The sequence below is a fragment of the Mesoplodon bidens genome, assembly GCF_964165515.1.
Source record: "Mesoplodon bidens genome assembly, chromosome: 15".
Taxonomy (NCBI): domain Eukaryota; kingdom Metazoa; phylum Chordata; class Mammalia; order Artiodactyla; family Ziphiidae; genus Mesoplodon; species Mesoplodon bidens.
This window is the reverse complement of record NC_138171.1, coordinates 68,879,448-68,900,100: the sequence shown is the minus strand read 5'-3', so window position 1 is coordinate 68,900,100 and position 20,653 is coordinate 68,879,448. Positions and strand designations below refer to the sequence as shown.

General features: G+C 49.9%; 1 protein-coding gene across 1 annotated transcript in view; it reads right to left on the bottom strand.

The window, feature by feature from the left end:
• The window catches only part of SLC24A3 (solute carrier family 24 member 3), a gene marked incomplete at its 5' end in the record, with an annotated part of 479,028 nt that overhangs the window by 189,821 nt on the left and 268,554 nt on the right, over positions 1-20,653 (bottom strand). The window contains one exon of the mRNA XM_081256468.1: positions 7,145-7,221. Within this exon, the coding sequence (XP_081112594.1) occupies positions 7,145-7,221 (77 nt within the window). The remainder of the gene's footprint in view (positions 1-7,144; positions 7,222-20,653) is intronic.

Sequence of the window (20,653 nt, the reverse complement as noted above, 5' to 3'; positions counted from 1 at the left end):
TGGTGACCTTTTATTCCCGGCCACCTCTGCTTCGTGATTTTGAGTTGACAACATAAGCAAAGGGAGGGATGATGCTGAATTAGAATTCATCTCTAGGTTTTCTAGGGGAGACCCTTCCACTTGTGGCTATTTAAATTTATATTAATTATAATAAAATTTAAAATCAGACTAACCTCTCAGTCAGACTAACCACACTTCAAATGCTCAGTAGCCACAGGTGGCCAGCAGCCCCGGTATTGGAAGGAGCAGAGAGAGAACACCTCCATCAGCACAAAAAGTTCTACTAGATAGCGCTGGTCTATACCAGTCTCAGGCCCAAAAAAGCAAAAGGATGGCCTTGGATAGCTAAAAATAACCCCTGGGGCTGAGGTGGAGCTTTGACATGCAAAGCTGCCTCTCCAAGTCAGCGCGGGGTGGGTGGGGGGGTAGGGGTGGGGGGGGTGGGCAGGAAGGACCTCCTCCACCTCCTGCTGGTACCCCGGCCCCTCCATCCCCTGAGAACCGGCTAGGGCATCAATTAGTTTATTCTTTGGCTCTTAACAAAAGCAATCTAGGCCCCAGGGAAGGGAGTGGATCCAGGGAAACCATTTTCCAGACATTATAATTAAACAGATAACTGGAAGCAGCCCAGCCCACAAGGAAATGACATCCACCAGTGAGGCCCCTTCCAGAGAACCCCCTCCCCCGGGACTGAAAGGGGATTGAGCTCGGAGGAGTCAGGGAGAGGAAGGGAGTCCTTCCCACCTGAGACAGGCCTCTCCCCCAGGTTCCCAAGGAGCACATCCAAAGTAGCCTTCACCTCGCTCTGGGTGGGGGGTTAGCTTGGAGTTAGGGTGCAGGCTGCCAAGCCAAGAGTCCCCCTTCAGGATCCGCCCACCCTCCTGTGCTTCAGTCACCCTGACTGATAAAGACCTGACCAAGCGTCGGGTCGGCTGGTGACCCATGGTCTGGCAGGAAAAACACGAGGCTTCCGGGGGTTGTGAATTAAGGGACAGTGAACAGTGCAGGTGGGGCGGGGAGTGAGCAAGCAGAGCAGGGGCAGAGGACACCAGGGGGAGCCGGGGCCAGCTCGGGGGCAGAGATGGCCTAGAGGGGGCGGGACAGAGAGAGCCAGGGCACGCAGGCACTCTGCTTGGGCTAGGCGGGCAATGCCGCGACATCAAGGAAATACAGACTGGACCTGGAGAGACTACAACTGCAGAGGGAGGACGATATCTGAACAGCCTCACCCTTGAATCCCAATCACATTTCCCCACCTCTGTCCCAGAGGCCTTCCTGCAGTGCCAGTTGTTTTCCTCTGAAGCTCTGGGGAGACGAGGTCTTCATGGAATCACGAGACAGAAATGAGCAAGTTCTTGAGTTCAGAAAGCTGATCTGGGGGCTTCCCTGGTGGCGCAGTGGTTGAGAGTCCGCCTGCCGATGCAGGGGACACGGGTTCGTGACCCGGTCCGGGAAGATCCCACATGCCGCGGAGTGGCTGGGCCCGTGAGCCATGGCCGCTGAGCCTGTACATCCGGAGCCTGTGCTCCACAATGGGAGAGGCCACAACAGTGAGAGGCCCACGTACCGCAAAAAAAAAAAAAAAAAAGCTGATCTGGGAATAAGGGAGAATCTGGATGCAGGCTCACAGAGTGAGTTTCCCCAATTCCCAGACCAGATTAAAAACTTCCGGGGCAGAGAAAGAGGAGAGAAATGGGGACAGGAGCTGGGGGCTTGGGGAGACCACCAACCTTGGGGATCCAGCCCTGGACACCATCCTATGGGGATGCTGCAGGGACTGACATGAATGGTCCCATTGCTGCTCCTGGAGCACCTCCCTGGGCGGAAGCCTCGCACGATGGCCCAGCACACGGCTCCTGCCTGTGCTTCTCAAACACCCACGCTGCTGGGAGCCCACCTCCTCTCCTCACGTGGGAGCCACTAAAATGGACACTGGGATGCAGTGAGGATGGAGATATGGACAAGGGAGTCCCCCCACTGGACAGAGCTGGCTGAAGGCAGGCGGGCAGACACCTCCTGGTGGCCTGAGCATCCCTTTGGCCACCCTGGGAAGCCTGATGTGACCCTAAAAGCTCCTCGGAGGAAGAAGTCTCTTTCGTGGGCACAGAGTGTCTAGGTTTTAGCATATAAGGATGGATGTCAGAAACATTCTCATTGATGTTTCTTTCCTGGGCTGGTCCATGGGTGGGTCTGAGTCACTGGACAGCCCATCTTCCAGACTCACTTAGTAGAATTTGCATTTGTAAGGCCTCCATGTCCATTTCCAGGAGTGCGATACTTTACCACCTCACACCCAAGCACGTAGAAATCTCTGCCCGCCGAAAGAGAGGAATCACATTAAAAGTGCAAAAAGAAGGCTCAAAACTTAGGCAGAATCCCTTCGAAAGCTAACAAGGTACACAGGGGGCATTTACTTCTGCTGTGGAGGCTGATTTATTAAAGACAGACCAGTCTTGAGAAATAATCTCAAATATTGATTACTTACAGCTTCTTCACTGGAAGAGAAAATGTGGAGCGTGGCTCACAATCACAAAGATTCAGCTGTCTACATGCAGGATAAGCAGCAAAATTTCACAGGGTATTTATAAATCACCAACAAAAGCATGATTCCAGAAAGTTATTTCCAGGCTTGTTTGTCCATTTGGGGCAGGGCCCATGAGTTTCTAGGGTGCATATTTCCTCACAGACCAGGAACACTGCTTTCAGCATCTCGACGTTAGAACAGGCTGACTGTAAAGCAGGTTCTCAGACAAGTGTGTTTCCTTGGGGATAGTCATTGTTGATAAAGTTACACAGACGACGGATTTCCACTCTAGGAAGGAACCCATATGGAAAGAAAGTTGGAAGGACTCTTTTTCTAGTGCAATCTCAGGCCTGAGCATTTCTTTTTTTTTTTTTTTTTCGGTATGCAGGCCTCTCGCTGTTGTGGCCTCTCCCGTTGAGGAGCACAGCCTCCGGATGTACAGGCTCAGCGGCCATGGCTCACGGGCCCAGCCGCTCCGCGGCATGTGGGATCTTCCCAGACCGGGGCACAAACCCGCGTCCCCTGCATCGGCAGGCGGACTCTCAACCACTGCGCCACCAGGGAAGCCTATGGCCTGAGCATTTCTGACAGCCACAAAACCAGAAAGAGCCAAGGGAACGTTAAAGTCACAGTGTGGGGAAATTTTAACCAGAAATGGCTACGTGATTTCCACAAAGCTCACACAAAAGAGGGAAGTATTTGCGTGAAAGAAAAGAAAAAGAGAGGTAAGCTTTTTTGACAAGTAAGATTGAAGGATTGTTTCGGGGAGTCCTTGGAACCACCTGTGACCAGAGGCCAGCACCCGGCTGAGGTCAGCAGCTACGTGAAAAGCCTCCCATGAAAAGCAAACTCACAGGGTCTGTGTGGAAAGGGGTACGTGAGTTTAGGTGCAAATGTAAAGTTTCATCAGGTTTTGGGTTATACTCTGAAAGGCTCAGGCACTCTGGTGGAGACCCCAAATTACTGCCAGTCGGTTCCCGGGGCCCTCTCCCTGGGGCAGGCTGGGGTGACAGGACACAGCTCTGGGACCCTCCCACAGAGGGCTTCCCTCCCCTCACTGGAGGAGGCCAGATGATGAGTCCCCACATCCCATTTATAATGTCCTGAGACCTGGATTCTGGGACCCCTCCCCAAATGGCCCTGAGCCTTCCTTGCTGGACTTCCTGGACCTTTGTCGCCTGACTGGGGAGCAGGCTGCTCTGGGTCACCTCTGGCCGTGCCTGATCCAATTCCCCAGGCGAGGAGGGATGGCGACTGGGGGCTGCTTCCCCACACTTCCAAGCCAGCAGCCGAGTCCCCTCTTGGTACCTCCCACCCTCCCACCTTAGTTTCCGCTCACTCCAGACCCCCTGGACTCGAGGGTCTACATCTTCGATCACAGGTTTCTGGTTCCTGCCTGGAATCCCTTCCCCCTTCTCCTTTAGAAAATGCCTGCCCGCTTTTCAAACCCACTCAGCTGCCCCCCAGCACTGGATGGAGCCTTCACTGCGTTCCCACGGCACTGGGGAGGGACCACGGCCACGCTCACACACCGTGGGAGCGGTCCAGAGGTGGGCCTGCCTACAAGACAGCAGGCTCCTGCAGGGTGAGCCATGTTCGGGCTTTTAGAAGGGTCCAGCCCGGTGCCACCATGTTGCAGGGGCTTGGAGATGCTTTCCAGCAGGCTGAGTGCAGGAACCTGTATGTAGCTCCTGTAGCTCTGACTCATGCATTTATCTGTTCACTGGCCACCGAAATGGCTCAGGTTAGCCCTGGCAGCCTTTCTTACATCCAACAACGTTCATCTGACAATTTCTGAGCGCCTTAAATGTGCTGGGTGCCATAGTGGGTGGAGGGGTAAAAAGAATGGTTGTCTCAGTGCTGAACAATCAGGGACTGAGCAGCTTTTGTTGTGTGACTCTTCAGACGCTGCATAAGGGTTTCTCGTGGTGCTCAGGTCCCCCCAGGGGGCTTATACTCTCAAGGGTAGGATAACATAGACTTGCTCCTTGACCCTGGGGAGGCCACCAGCAGGCCCACCCTGACAGGTGGAGAAGAGGGGCCCCTCCTGGGCCGAGCCCGGCCCCGTCCTGCACCTGCCTGCACGTGGACCCCCCCTAGGCAGCAGGTCAGGCTTCTCCACCGGGGTCTCCTCCCTCTGAGAGGTGGGTCCGGGGAGGAGGCCTGCGCAGGCCTTGGCCACAGGTCCAGGCTGCCTGGGTGGAGAATTCTGAAATTCTGGGTGCCTGGAGCGTGGTCTTGAAGGGGTGGACACTGACCTTGTCCCCTGGACTCCCTGCCCTGTGGTTTCTATGATGCAGGGCCCAGGGCCGAGGATGGGGATCAGAACCAGTGATGACAAAGTGTGAAGCTGCAGGCTTATGTTCACTCTTTTAGGCATGTGGGGGAAAAAAGCACCTTTAAGCAAAGGGGGGAATTACCCTTGTTTGTCTGCTTGGCCTTCATGCCTGCCTGGGATGCACTGCCACAGAGGGCAGAGGCCTTACGGGGACCCTCGGCTCATGAAGGACAAGGCACACGCACCCTCCTCTGCCTTCAGCTGGATTCACAGGACCCCAGTGGGAGGTGGAGCCCCGCCATCGGCCGACAACAGCACTGCCTTGGGAGACGGAAGCTCATGCCGTCGGGCCCGGGCCGAGAGTGGAAGCCTCATCTCTCAGATGCCGAGGCATCAGGGCGCTAAGCCTGCTGGGGCGTTCTGGACCCGACGCAGTGCCTGAGCCTTCTCAGCCTGGTGACCGGGAAGGCTCCCTGGTGCCAGGGGTGGCAGCTGGCATCCACAGTAACTGCTCTGTGCCTGTAATTGTCCTGAAGGGCAGGAGGCTGCAGAGTCTGCTTTGTCGTTTGGTATTTTTAGAGAATGTCTTTGCTGACAGAAGATCCCTCATGCCTTTTTTTCAGGCAGAGTATTGGCCGGTTGGGGTGAGTGGGGAAAGACATTCACCAGGAAGGGAGTCACTCTGAGGGCAGCTTACGGGTCCAGAGGGTAAATATCTCACCAGAAGCCACGCACAAAGCAAGGAGCACAGAACTGGGCCCCAACCCACATCTGGTCTGACTCCAGAGCCCAGGGTGTGCCCACTGACCTACTCAGGTCAGGTGTGGATGGAAAAGTAAGGTCTCTGTCCCCTCCCCTGAGTCATGGTGTATGTGTGACTGCAATAGAGGCCGCTAGAAACGATGAGTGTGACTTCCGAGGCCGGGCCATTCAGGCCACGGGCTTCTTCCTTGTCACCGTGACCCTCCCTCTGCAAACCCTCAGCTGCCACGTGGAGCCACGCTGGAGGGGCCACACCGAGGTGCTCTGGTCAGCAGTCGCAGCCGGGCTAGTCCTCTGGGCACTGCAGACATGGACAGCAAACAAGGGAGTGGGCAGCAATGGCTCCAGCCCCAGCCACCGGCGTCACCACCAGCAAACCGAATCGTCCCACCCCGGGCCCCGGATCCGGGGGTACAGCATCCCCTCTGTGCCCTTTCTGAACTACTGACCCCTGGAACCCACGAGAAACAGAAAGTGGTTATTGGGTGGGTCACTAAATTTGGAGACTGTTTCCCAGCAATAAATAACCGGAATGGAATTAAGAGCATTCCGGGGGAGAGCGAATGCCGCCGAGGTGGGAAAGCACAGTGACGAACCCAGTGGAGCCTCTGCCCTGGGTCTTTCTGGTTCTGCAGCCACTCCTTCGAGACAGCTTCACCCCTGCACCCTCCCCAAGCTCTCCGAATGGGGACAAGGAAAATCAAAGGCCTTCAAGCCACTGGGCCTGTGGACGAAGTGCTGGGGCAGTGGTGGATATTAAGAGCCAGAACACACTTTTATGGACCACCTACTATGTGCCATTACATTTAATCCACGAATTTAACAAATACTTTGGCCCCATCATGTGCCACAAACAGGTCTGGGAAGGAAGCCACGCACAAAACCACGTCCCTGTTCTCATGGGGCTGATGTGTGAGTGAGGGTGACGGGCAATACACAAATAACTCTATAATATTATGTCACAGAGTGCTCGGTGCTGTGGAGAAAAGTAAAGCCGGGTAAGGGGAAGGACAGGCAGTCTACAAAGGCTGGTTGGGAAAGGAAGGCCTCCCCAAGAAGGTGGCATTTCAGCAGAGAGAGCCCATGCTCTGCCTGACCTCAGAACCCACGCCCTGGGCATGGGTATCAGGGAAAGAAAAATCCAGGTAGCTTCCAGTGTACACACCTGTGGCCTCTTAGAAACAGTGCATTTGGATACACACTTCCATATATAAAATAGATAAACAACAAGGACTAACTGTAAAGCACAGGGAATTATACTCAATATCTTGTAATAACTTATAATGGAAAAGAATCTGAAAAAGAATAGGTACACTACATATATATACACATATATATATTACGTAACTGAATCACCATGCTCCACACCGGAAACATTGTAAATCAACTATACTTCAATAAAAACATTTTTTAAAAAGTACATTTGGAGATCACCCTCCATGGGGCTCACAGGCCACCCACCAGGTATGTGAGCAGGAGGGGAGACTCCTCTGAGGGCACCTCTCTGCACCCCCCACCCCCAGACCCCCGCCAGGCCTTCCCTCCGGCCCTGAAGGCAGGGCCACCAGAGGGGTACTTACACAGAGCACGTGGAGGACCACCGCCCCCTGCCTTCTGTCCTCGTTGGTGAAGATGTCATTGGGGAACTCGTGCAGGGCTACAGAGGGGAGAGAGAAAACCAGCTCAGTACAGGTGACAACACGTTCAGGGCAGGAGGTCTGGGACAGCGCTGCCATCCTCGTTCTGATATGGGGTCCACGAACCTGGATGAGGAAAGATTACATCTTCATGTTCACAAATCTCTAACTGGAATTTGGTGTTTCCTCCAGATAAGAACGGAGGCAACAAACTGCAGCTGTGCTAGAAGCACCCGGGCTCTGCCCCCAGGAGACACGTTCATGGTCCTCTGTCCTGCCATCCGCATGGCTCACTCATCACTTTAGCCTGAGGGTGGCTTGCAGACCGCCACCTGTGACCAAGGGTTCATGAGAAAACACGGGAACCACGATCGTGCAGGTCTACCTTCTAACACAGTGACTACTTCATTTCAGTGGTTCAGTCTCCCTCTGTCACCGCACACATCTTGCAAACACTGAAATGTTTTCCCGAGCAGAGGTCTGCAGGCTTCAGGGATTACCCAGGGGTCCGTGGCACACACAGGATTAAGTCCCTGCTCTAAACTGTCCCTCGGTCCCTCCTTTCCTTGTCCCACTCCTGCCCTGGCCTGGGGCCTGGACCTCTTACGACTCCCTCCCGGTTCTCACTTCTATAACACATTGCCCTCCCCTCCCCAGGGAGTCCAGTACAGTGCAGAAACCATGAGAAATCATCCTTTTTGCCCACCTTCCAAACCCAGGACGCTGATGGCCGCTGTGAGGCAAAGCTAAGGAGAGGGAACTCTGCAGGGCAGGCCTGTCTCTCACCCTCGGGCACCCAGAGCCCAGATTTCCTGTCACCGTCCAGCCCACCGTGCGCCTGGACCTGGCCGACCCTGCGCCCCACTCTGTGGTTCTGAAGATGATAAGCCCCGCCCACAGCCACGCTGCTCCACCTGATGTGCCCTTCGTCTGTGGGATGGGCTGGCTGCTGACAGGCCAGGATGGGAAGAGACGGAGACTCTGAGGGCAGGACGACCACACAGACTTGTGCAGAGTTGACAACGGCACACGCAGTGAGCTCTGCTCTGGCAGGCATGGGCCCTGCACTTCGCACCCACTATGCCTCTGACCCGGGACGGGAAGCTGCTGCTCCCGTGCTGTAGATGAGGAACCCGAGGGGCAGCCGGACTGGACACCATGGTAGCGGTTCCACAACGAGGACCACGCACCCAGCAGACGGGCCGGGGCCACCCTCACTGCTGTGATCCCGGCTCCCGGCATCTATTTCCCATCTTACTCCACCCGGTAACCTCTTCCTTCTGGGGGCCCCCTCCAAGCAGGGCACCTGATCTGATCTAAATTCTGCCTCCACACACCAGCGGGAAGCAGGTGGGCTGTTTGTTCCTTTGCATTTCTCTGTGCAGCTGCCATGGGGCTTTTCAGCACCAGGCAGTTCCTGGGTAAATGTGGCCATCCCATTGCCCACCTACCCCCAGAAGTGGAGACTGGTTGGTCAGCCTGGTTAGTGTATCAATCAGGACAGCCGTCATCCTGGGGAAACGGAAACCAGGGTCTGCCCTGTGATGGGTGGCACGCAGAACATTCACGCGTGGGGACCGCTAACCATCAGCGAGGAGGAGGTGGGAAAAGTGAGGGGGCATCGAGGCACCTCTGGTGCTGATACATGGAAGCCAGCTACCTTCATCCCTCCTACCCCACCCTGGCTGAGGGCAGCAGGGAGTGAAGGCCACGGTGCAGGCAGCCTCGCCAGTCTGCGTCTGCAAGGCGCCCACACCGTGCCAGCTCCGTCATCCCTGCCTCTCTACCAGCACCTGCAGGAACGGTTTGATCAAGGGTACTATGTCAGTATGTGATACATTTATGTTTCGAATCCAGGCATTTTGGTTTTTAAATCCCCTTGGCACTCAACAGTGAGTGGAATGACCATGACCAGGTGGATCCTCCGGGCTTTGAGTTTTGGTAGGGGAGGGTCTCGGCAGAGGTCTGGATGCCCAGCCAACCCTGGGGCCTGGCTGGGGCTCTTGGACAGGACCAGGCTGAGGGCTGTGCCCTTGGATGGGGAAGGACCCACAGAGTCCAGTGCTGATGCCGGAGGGGCTGAATGCTGTCCAAAGTCCTGGCCAAGCACGTGTTGGGTGGGGGTGGGGTGGGGGACGGGAGTGGGGAGTGGGCTTGGGGACCACAGCACTCTCCTTCAGGCTCCTCCTTCCTTACGGCTCAGGGACCCTCCTCCCTCTCTCTCTGGGGAGTGGGAGGCTTGGCAGTGTCCCCGTCTTCCTGGCCTGGTGCCTGATTCATCACCAACCGGAAACTCCTAGTCCCCGGTCAAGGGTGTCTCCTCCTGTTGGAACCCATGACTGGCCATGGAAAGCGTCCTCAGTTGGGCATCTGGAGCTGTGAGGGTCACACCCAGGCCTCCCACGGTGTGGCCTCTGTCGACGTGTCACTCCACCTCTGCGGGCCTCAATCCACCTGTTGGCCCATCTGAAAAATGGCTGCGGTTCCTCGTCTCCGCTCCCTCCAGTCCACACACACAGTACGGTCAGTGCATACAGCAGGTGCCTAATAAGTGTCAGCAGGATGAAGAGCTCTGAAGGGAGGGGACTGGGACACTGACCGGGGATGAAGTGAGTCAGCCTTCCCCGGCTGGCCCTACCGTTCAAGAAAACAGCTGCTGGCAGTGGCTGAGCTTGCTTCTCTGAGGCTGAGGAAGCCCCACCTGAGGCTGGCACAGACTCTGGGCCACAAACACGCCCCAGAAATGGCGCTTTCAGAAGAGCTGCAGTTGCCCAAGAAGAGTGAACGGAGACAGGGTGGACCGCTGGACTGGAGGACTCTGCCTGGCACTTCTTGGCCTCAGTTTCCTCATCTGTAAAACCAGGCGGGGCCTGCAGTGCCTCCCCGCAGAGCTGATGGCGGTACTGATGCCATACCAGCCGCCCTCCACTTGGCGGCGCTTCTTGCATCCAAATCCGAAAGAACCAAGGGCATTTCTTAAGGCCTGAGCTAGGGTGCTCACCATCGCTGGGAACTTAACGTTATCCTGGGACTGTTGGTTAGATTCCATGTAAGAACCCACCATGGAGCATGAGGGCTGGGTTCACATCCCACCTATACCACTCACAGGTTATCTTTTCTCCTCTCTGAGCCCACCTCCTTCACCTGTGAGATGGTGTGTGGATGCCATCCGTGCAGTGTTGCTGGGAAGAGCACAGACAGCGTGTGTGAAACACCTCCCGCCATGTTTCCCGGGTACCTGCTGCATTTCTTCCTAATTATAATGATGGTGGAATGCTGCCCGGCAGGGGGCTGAGGACACATTCCTCACAGTGTTGGTGTTAAAATCCACCAGTCACCAACTCCTGCCTGCCTGGCCTCTGCGTCTGTTTCTCCAGGGTGGCGTTCAGTCCGAAGCAGCTGCGTGAGTGCGTGAGCCTCTGGTAAGTGCTTTCCTGTTCGGGCTGTTGGGAGCCCGAGGTTCCCGTGTCAGGCTAGGAACAGCAACACATCCAGCTGAGGGTTCCCCCAAACACCTTCAAAATCCTCAAAGTCTCTTTCTGCTCCTCTTTCGCTCCCCCAATTTTCTTTCCAGCACATCTTGCCAGCCCCGGGGCGGCAGAGGCAAGCAGTGCTGTTCCCATGGAAACCACAGAGCCTGGAGGGAGCGGATTCGCCTTACCAAGGCAACGGCAATCAGCGGCCTGCTTCTCTCTCCTGGCCGCTTTCCTGAGGCCTGAGTTTGATGAGTCTAAATGGAGGTTTGAAGGGGATGGAGAGTTTTTTGGGTTTTTTTTTTTAATGCAGCAGGGGCTTTCACGGCATCTTTAGACGTACTAGTTACGTATTGATCCAATGGAGCGGCCCACAGTGAAGATCAACACACCTGAAAAGGCCAGGCTCCCTTAAAACACGGGAGTGAAAGGAATCTGTGCGGCTGCGACCAACACAACGCCCTTCTCTCATCCAGGGTTTGTTTGGGGGTTTTTTGGTAATTTTTTTTTTTTTTTTTTTCTTTTTGTGGTACGTGGGCCTCTCACTGTTGTGGCCTCTCCCATTGCGGAGCACAGGCTCTGGACGCACAGGATCAGCCGCCATGGCTCACGGGCCCAGCTGCTCCGCAGCATGTGGGATCCTCCCGGACCAGGGCACAAACCCGTGTCCCCTGCATCGGCAGGCAGACCCTCAACCACTGCACCACCAGGGAAGCCCCTCTTTACTTTTTTAATCACAAAATACCTAGAGCAGCTTGACTGGCCCCTTGGGGATCGCACCAAAATTTGGGGTCTTGACACTGCCCAACTCCTCCCCTGCAGCAATGGGTGACGTCATGCTTCTCTTTTAGACGCTTTGATCTGTCCTGGTGCTCCCCCACCCCTTGCCCCCGTGATGCCTGCTGCTCCCTGGTCCCCTGGAAAGAACATTGGGAAACCCAGTCTGCCAGGTGTGGTAACACTCAGCCTCCCACAGAGCCTTCCCGATCCTCTTTTGGTGGCCCTGTCATACTGTGTGTGTACCCAACACGTGACTTTCCAACAAACTGCAGTCGTACCTTGGACTCAACCACCCTGTGAGCTCCCGGAGGGCAGGACCTCTCTCTGGGTAGCACCCACCAGGTCCGGGTCCACGAAAGAGAATGACAAATACCAAGTGAATGGACTCAGAGAGCCCTTCTCCCAGGACACAGCTTTTGTGTACACCCAGGACAGAATTATTAGCTGAGAAAGGACACTGGGAGGGACAATTCAATAAAACACCCAACAGCTGGATTCCAACTTGGATGGCCTTTCAGCCTGTGGACAAATATCCCATTTCTTCTTGTTCCAAGACCTGGAAGGAGCACACGTGTAGGCCCGCTGCATGGTTAGATGGGGCCATGCCGTATGCTTTGGTTAATGAAATGTGAACAAAACGACAGGCTGTCTGCCCTTTCTAGGCAGACTTTCACAGCCAGTGTCTGACTCACGACCTTGCGCATTCTTGGCTAAGCCTTCATGGAAACATCTGTCAGGATGAATCTTCCATCAGCCTGGTCCCTGAGTAACTGATATCAGAATCCCACACCCCTGACGTGCACATTTGGTAGCATGAGTAATAAACAGCATTTGTATTCTTCTTAGCCACCGAGATTTGGGGCTGTTTGTTACCCAGCATATCCAAGCAATGAAATAGCAAACATGTCCTCAGCATCCCTACAGCATTTTGCACGTGAAGCTTCGAGGCAGCCTTTGGTTTCTCCTGTCTTCTCCACTAGACTGGGGAAGGGTGGGTAAGGCTGGAGGAAATTTATTCTTCTTTGTATCTCCTGTGCCTACCTAAGCACCTGTAATAGACAGTTGCTTAATGAGTGTTCGTTGATCAAATGAACACATTTGTCATGAATGAAGGCCCCTGAACAAAATTACCTGCAAAAGAATCTGTGAAAGTGGATATATCCACAACTTGAAAAGTTTCAGGCTCACCTCACACCGGTCAGAATGGCCATCAGCAAAAAATTTACAAACAATAAATGCTGGAGGGGTGTGGAGAAAAGGGAACCCTCCTACACTGTTGGTGGGAATGTAAATTGGTACAGCCACTATGGAGAACAGTATGGAGGTTCCTTAAAAAGCTAAAAACAGAACTACCATATGACCCAGCAATCCCACTCCTGAGCATATACCCAGAGAAAACGATAATTCGAAAAGACGCATGCACACCAATGTTCATTGCAGCACTCTTTACAATAAAGGCCAGGACATGGAAGCAACCTAAATGTCCATCAACCGAGGAACGGATAAAGAAGATGTGGTACATGTATATAATGGAATATTACTCAGCAATAAAAAAATAACAAAATAATGCCATTTGAAGCAACATGGATGGACTTAGAGATTGTCATACTGAGTAAAGTAAGTCAGACACAGAAAGACAAATATCATGATATTGCTTATATGTGGAATCTAAAAAAAGGGGTACAAATGAACTTATTTACAAAACAGAAATAGAGTCACAGATGTAGAAAACAAACTTATGGTTACCAGGGGAAAAGGGGGGGAGGGATAAATTGGGAGATTGGGATTGACATTTACACACTACCATATATAAAATAGATAACTAATGAGAACCTACTGTATAGCACAGGGAATTACTCAATACTCTGTCATGGCCTATACGGGAAAAGAATCTAAAAAAAAAAAAAAGAGTGGATACATGTATATGTATAACTGATTCACTTTGCTGTACACCTGAAACTAACACAATGTTGTAAATCAACTATTTTCCAATTAAAAAAAAAAAGAACAGTTTCAGGCATTTCAGGCTTCGTGAGGCTGAGCAGAACACGGGGGTACAAGGGGGAGCCTGATGGCAACAGGAGGGTGCAGGCTGCTGTGAGGTCATCAATAGAATTTGCGTCTCATTCTAAGGACTGTCAATAACAATGGAAAATTTATTAACAAATCAAAATTGTGCCCAAAAAAGTACTTATTTAGCCCTTACCATGCATACTCTGGGTACTGTACTTAACCCCAGTCCCAGAAAGATAAAGGATGCACAGTCCTGATCATTGAGGATTTAACAGATGAGTGAACAAAAGGTTAGGCTGGAAGCAAGGGAAGCCTCAAGTCTGAAATCACACCAATAATTTAAGCATCCTGAATTGAAGCACAGAACTAATCTTTATGGAGTACTGTAAATATGTATTTACCACTTTTTCATTGCTTCTATGGGATAGGAATCATTATCCTCAACTTATAGATGAGCAAACCAAGGCCCAAAGAAGGCAAGTAACCAGCCCATGTTCACACCACATTCATGGAGGAGCTGTCATAGTTGAGGTCTGACTTTCTAGCATGTTGGTCCCTCTGTATTAGAAAAGGCAAATGGACCATTTTTTTCCCTTGACTTTTAAGGGTGCCAGTCCTCCCTTTCAAAAGCCAGAAACGAAGTCCTGGACTCAAATGGGTTGCTGTGTGTGTGGAAGCAAGATGGTGGATAACATCTCTGTGAAGGAGGATGTAACACGGGTCATGGTAACCTGAAGCCTCAATCTAGGGCCCCTCAAACTATTACTCAAAAAGGTAGCAGAGTCAAATTCACTGACAAAGTTCGTCTCAGCCAAATGCTTATGTGGTGACATTCGCTTACCACGGAAAGCCAGGGTTTTATAAGAGCCTGAACACCTGGATTTGAAGCCCTCCTTCACCACTCATGAGCTCTGTTGCCTTGGAAAAAATTCCTGAACCCTTTCCAGTCTTAATTTCTTAATGTGCAAATGAGAGAATGAAAACAATAGCAGTTTATACAGTTATTATGAGGATTAACTGTGATGATCCTTAGGAAATATGTAGTACCTAGAATCAGGTAAGTAATGATTAAATGGTAGGTCCTTTTACTCTATTAAATAATGGAGAAGGAGAAATAGGGACAGGGCGTGTTTCCCAAGGCATCAACGCCCTGCCCACCTTCCTGGGGTCCTACCATTTTCAGTCTGGGTAACCCCCAGCACTTGCATCTCTTTGCCTGAGGGCTTTCTCCAAAGCTGAGGATGGGAGCTCTGCCCAGATCCTGCAGGCTGGATGAGCTGGAGAATCCCTATGGCTCTTTGCCCCAGGAGAAGCCCTCCACCAAAGTCTGATGGGAGGTGGGTGTATAAGTACCCCAGCTCCCTCACCGCTCGGCTGAGAGAACTGAGGTGTATTCTGTGCTGTTTGCTACAGTTCTCAGTGGTATTAAGCTCTAGCTGCCCAGAGTGACAACTGGCTTTGTAACACTCCTCTGACTGGCTGCCTTCCCCTCCCTGTCTCCTTTCCTGACTCCCCTATCTAAACCATCTCCAAAATAAACCTGTACTTGAGTCTGCCTGAGGGCCTACTTCTGGCAAATCCATATTTAGACAGAGGGACCTAGGAATTTTGCACTCTTGCACCCCTCCATTTCAACAAAGGTTAGTCTTTCCAGCAGAGAAGTCATCCATATTCAGGTGAATTTTCCCTCCAGTAATGGCCTCATTTCCATGCATTTATAGAGAAGTGATGCATCCTGCATTGTCAACAGCAGCACAGAACCACCTCCCTCCTGAACGCAGGTTGGGAGATGGTCTATGCCCCTTTTTCATGGTGCAGAAGTTGATCCAACACCCATGACAAGCTCCTTGATTTCCACTCCAGAGCTCTTTTTCTCATGTCCATATTGGCAAAAGATTTTAAACAATCATCCCACAAGCTTTTCTCCTGGAAGGGAACAGACATTCTTTGCAACTGAAGAACCCCAGTCATTAGTTACATAGAATTTTGGCCTGGCAGGGCCCTGAAATGTAATTTGATGAACTAGAAACATATTTCTTTATCAATAATAAAACACCAAGGCACCCATGCTGCTCAAGTGCCTGAGCCAGCAGCTACTGTAGAAAATACAGTGATCCCATGAATAATGCTGTGTTCTCAGGCCACAGGCATGGCCGCAGAGGGAAGGAGGCCTCTTTGCAGAGGCAAGAGCCTACCACTCGCAGTTGTTGCTCCTGTGGGATCATCACAGCTGTGTCAGTAATGAATTCTTATTAAAGGAAATGAAATATTTATGGTAAAGAGCTCTGTGGTGTTCAGAACTTTATGCTCTCCTTGGGCTGATCTGTTCCTCAAAATGCCCCTTGGTGCCAATGGCAGAGACAGAACATTTGGATGGATGAACTGGGGTCTGACCCAGGTATTGCACCTCTTGTGTTCCCATGTCTGCTTCTCGATCCAGAGAAATACAGACCAACAAGTGGGTTTCTGATGTATGCAGAAACCCACTACATGGCTCCAACCCACAAGGGTTGGAAAGAATGTCCATTCCTTCTCAGCACCCTTGGAGAGGATGAGGCTACGTGAAAAACTTTCCTAGGAGAAATGTCATTAAAATAGTTATTTTTGAATGTAACAATTCCCTACAGGAATCTATGTTGAAAACGTTCACTCTTTAAGTATTTATTCTACTGAAGATGAAGTGTGCATGCCAAATGGCTGGCAGTTTCAAAGTCAGTGATTTTTTAAAATGTTAACTCATCACATTTCAGAGCTAGAAGCAACCTTTAGTGTTCTATTGGTCTGTAGATGGAAAGGTAGTTAGCAGAAGGATTTGGTGAGAAGCACTGTTAAAGTTCTCCTCTGCTTCCCCTTTTAAAACCTGCTTTCTTTTTCTCCATGATGTTATTCCATGATCATCAATCTCAGGGATAGAAAGTAGATCTCATCTCATATGTTCATCAGTTGATTGGTAATGACTGACGGTTAGGCTGCATCTTAGATGGGGTTCATTGTGGTAGAGCATCGTGATCTGCTAACAATGTCTGCCATGGTTATGGGAAAGGAAACGGGGGCATGTGTGCTTCTTATTTCCCTGCGCTGAAGCTTTGCTGACAAAATCCTAAAAAGAAAGAATAACTGGCCCTTGTTACTCCTGGTGATAGTGGTAACTGTCATTTCCTTTGATCTGCACCTGATTTCGAGTATAATCCATTGAAAAGCTGGAGGGAGATTAAAAGTGCTTCAATAATCAATTATATCTCAATTAAAAACAACATATTCAGAACTCATACTGAAAAAAAAAAAGTTTCAATATGATCGCCCAAGTATGCCAAATATATTCAAGCAGATGTATTAGGTGGTTACCCATTTATAAAATATTATCTTGAAATCTAGTCTATAATAATGAAATAAATATCTAAGAAAACTCACAGCTAGTTGTAGGAAGAGATATAAATAAATAGACAAACTATTGGCTAATTCAGTTGGCAAAATACAAGCTGTATTTACTCTTAATTTAGTATTTGGCAACCCCTGGACTCTCCTTGAGGGAAAAATGAAGATGTTACCTGGAGGAAACCATTTTCCCTTTATGTTACCATACATTAGATACTTTTGACAATTTACCTATGGTTTGGGGTCAAAACACTCAAGGATCTTCTAGTTACACCAGAAACTCTTTGAAGGGTAGACTAGAACTCAAGGCTTTTTTTGTTGGATCATTAAGTTTGTGCATCCAAAGTCTACATTCCAACTATCATGGATCCATCTTTTGGAAAATATCTGTCATTGAATATGAATGAAAATTAAGAGGAGTATAATTAATCCTAAACAAAAAGTAATTCTTATAGCCATTTCTCTCCATTTTCTTAGCCCATCACTGGGCTCAAGTAATGACACATTACAGCTTTGAGTGAAAGAGACTAAATGCCTTTTGATTCCACAATGGACTCTGTTCTCCAACTAGGCTCTCAGGGTATAGACCAAGGGTATATATGAACTGATGACAAAAAAGATATCTTAAAAAAGCCTTGTGCTGTCTTGTATTTAGCAGAGCAAAACTGGCCACAGTTTGGAGCAGGCAGATCAAAGCAAGAGGATCTAGAATCTACTTGAGGTGTGTCTAGTAATTTTTGACTGTATATTCGACTGTAGAGATGATGCACTGAGGAGACTCTGGATTCTGGTGTCTTCCTCAGAAGAGTGCTGAGTTTTGTTGGAGCAGAAAGTTAAATTAGTGGTGGGTCATCTCTGGCACTGGTCTTAGGCTTTTTTCTAATAAAGGCTATTTTTATTATACTCTTAGTCCTGATATACGGTCCTTAGGTTTTCAATGGAAAGTCTGAGCTGTTTAAGCAACCCTCTTTAACTTTGGCGACTTGAACTGCAAACTCTGTCTCCCCAGTGCTGGTAGCTACTGAAATCTCTACTCGGCAGTTCCAGTCTTTCAGCTGCTGCTCCCCAGGAACTGCCTGGATTTGCCCCGAAGGCACGCACAATTTTGGGGTCAGTCAAGAATTTGAGGGGAATTTATATGCACGTTTTGGGCTCTCCCTCTGCGAATTCTTCCTTTCTGGGATGTCCCCCAAATTCCAGCTGCTCGCGAGCTCCTCACTCTAATCTCTGATGTCTCAGCCCAATAAGATCACGGGTGTAGCTCTGCTAGAGCTCTATCCCCATGCAGTGAACATCTGGGAACTTGCACTGGGAAAAGCCAATGGGTGTGGCCCTCACACAGTGTGGTTCCCTTCTCTGAAACATCATAAACCCTCCAGTCTCTGGCTTGCTTTATTTATTCACTTTCCAGAGCTTTTAAACAATTGTTTTTCTTTATTCTGTTCAGAGTTGATAACTGTTCCTACAGGATCATTAATCCAATGCATCCAATGATGGGAAGTCAAGTCCAGAATATATCCTAGATCATAACCTGCTGCAGAAAATTTCCAGTAAACTAAATGCACGTGACATGTTCCCCAAACTTGCTACTAGCTGCATTAAGTCCTCCATGGAACTAATGCAGCCCGAAATAACTGTGTGACCCACTGGTAAATAGCATGCTGGGGAAAGTGAAGGTCACTGGATGGGCTGGCAAGCTATGATGAAAGGGCTGGGAGGTGACCTAATTTCATACCAACTCACATGGTTAAACCAAGGATTGGACATAGCGCACTCAGTACAGTGAAAGATTCAGGAAGAGATCCTGCAGGCTTCCAAAGCCCTCAGCTATAAATATTTCAAGGTCAAGGCCATCCAAAGACGCATCTGTGGCAGTTCTGATGTCTCTGAAGGTGATGCCCGAAGGCTCAGAAGCAAGAAAGTGTGTTAGGAGGCAAAGTGATACCAGAAACCAGTTACAGCCAAGGCAGGGAAATCACATCCCACTTTCCTTTTGGAGTCTGGAGGAATACATGTTCCCCAAAGTGTCAGATTTTGATGTCGCACATGAAGCTGACAAACTGGAATTCACAGCAATAGAAGGCAGGTGTTTAATAAAGGCTTTCCAAGTCCAGACTAATTTATGAAGCTTCAGAAACAGAAAAGAAAGGTAGGCAGCAAACAAACTTTTGACTAAAACAGGCCATTACATAAAGCACATAAAAGTAGTAATGTTTAATATTCTTTTAAAGGAAGAAAAGGAAAATTCTGCTCAGTTCCTGAGTTGGTTGAGACCAAACTCATAAATAGCACAACTTGTGTTATAAATAAGGTGGAAGGAAAGGTTTCACTTTGTTCTGGTGTCAGAACTCCCTCACATTCTCTGTGACAAGTCAATGATTGCTTGCCCCCTTCAGAATCTACGATTTTTTGTCTTTTCTGGCTAGCTTGTGTCTTTCTATGTGCTTATATTTCATTACAGGGTTGGTTGGAGTTGAAAACAGTCAAAGAACTCCTTAAAGAAATCAACATGATTATTTTGGGATAGGAAGATGCAGAGGCGGTGGCATAAATTTTGTGATGTAATAAACTTCGTGATGTAATAAACTTCATCATGATGTCACAGAGGCCAGAGGCAAACGTACGCATTTACTGTCATAAACCAGGAAAAATCTTGGGCCTATCTGAGGCAAAGGCTAATCAAAGGCAATGAACATCCTCTCTCCACCCCCACCATCCAAGGACTGTTTTAACACGTACTTAAGGATGTGGGCCTGCAGTTCACCTGGCACACTGGACAGGTGGGTAGGGTGGGATGACTTAGCAGACTTTCAAAGGATGAAAAAGAAGTTCATATCATTACTTCTTTGACCTTTTCTCATGTAAACACCGAATTTGGGAGCATTTCATATAGATCGATGGAGAAAATCTACTGAAATAATTTTTTAAAGGAAAGACCCTTTTGATGTTTGAGATATGTATTTTTTGGGGGGGTGGGAGGGAACAAATAATATTATTATTCTAGGATCGACTCCGATGTTTATGTTTTCTTGCATCGCTCAAATAATATGACCAGACTGTCAAACTTAACTGCGTAAAGATCTCTGATGTCCTAGGTAACATGAAGATGAGGAGATGGGCAAAGGGGCTGCTTTTTCATCTGAAGATGGAAATGGCAAACTCCTTGGGGGTCCTGAACCAAGGAAACAAGGTCCGGCATAATCAATCACCGGCTAATCTAAGAGGCCGGTGGTCAGGTGCCTACAGGTGGGAGGGCTGGCGAGAGCTGCATTATCTATGACCCAGAAGCAGAGCAGATCAAGTGGCTTATTCTCAGTGACTTCAAGCAAATGGTTCTCTCCAAGGGTACAAGGTTCCTTTGAGAATGATTCAAAGACCAAAAAGACTCTGATTTCTTTATGATCACAGATGCATCCTGTAATGCTAGCAGGCTTTTCAGGGACACAGATGTGCACACAGACGTTTCTCCATCCATTTAACTCAACAATGCATGGCGTAGTTGTTACACCCACCGTGCTGGTCTAACTCCGGCAGAGGATAACTAGGGTGCAGACCACACAGCCTTGCCCTCCTGAAGTTTGCAGCCCAGTTGAGGAAGCCAGATTTAAGTGTGCAAACACACAAATTGGAGGACAATAGAAAGCAGGCTATATCCCCAAACATATACGTAGGTATATATGTGCACACACATATGTGTATGTGTATATGATACATATCAGTTGCTGAATAATAACTAACCAAAAGGTAGCCGTCTAAGACAACCAGAACATTTTATCATTATGGCTCAGGACTCTGGGGGTTGATTGGCCCC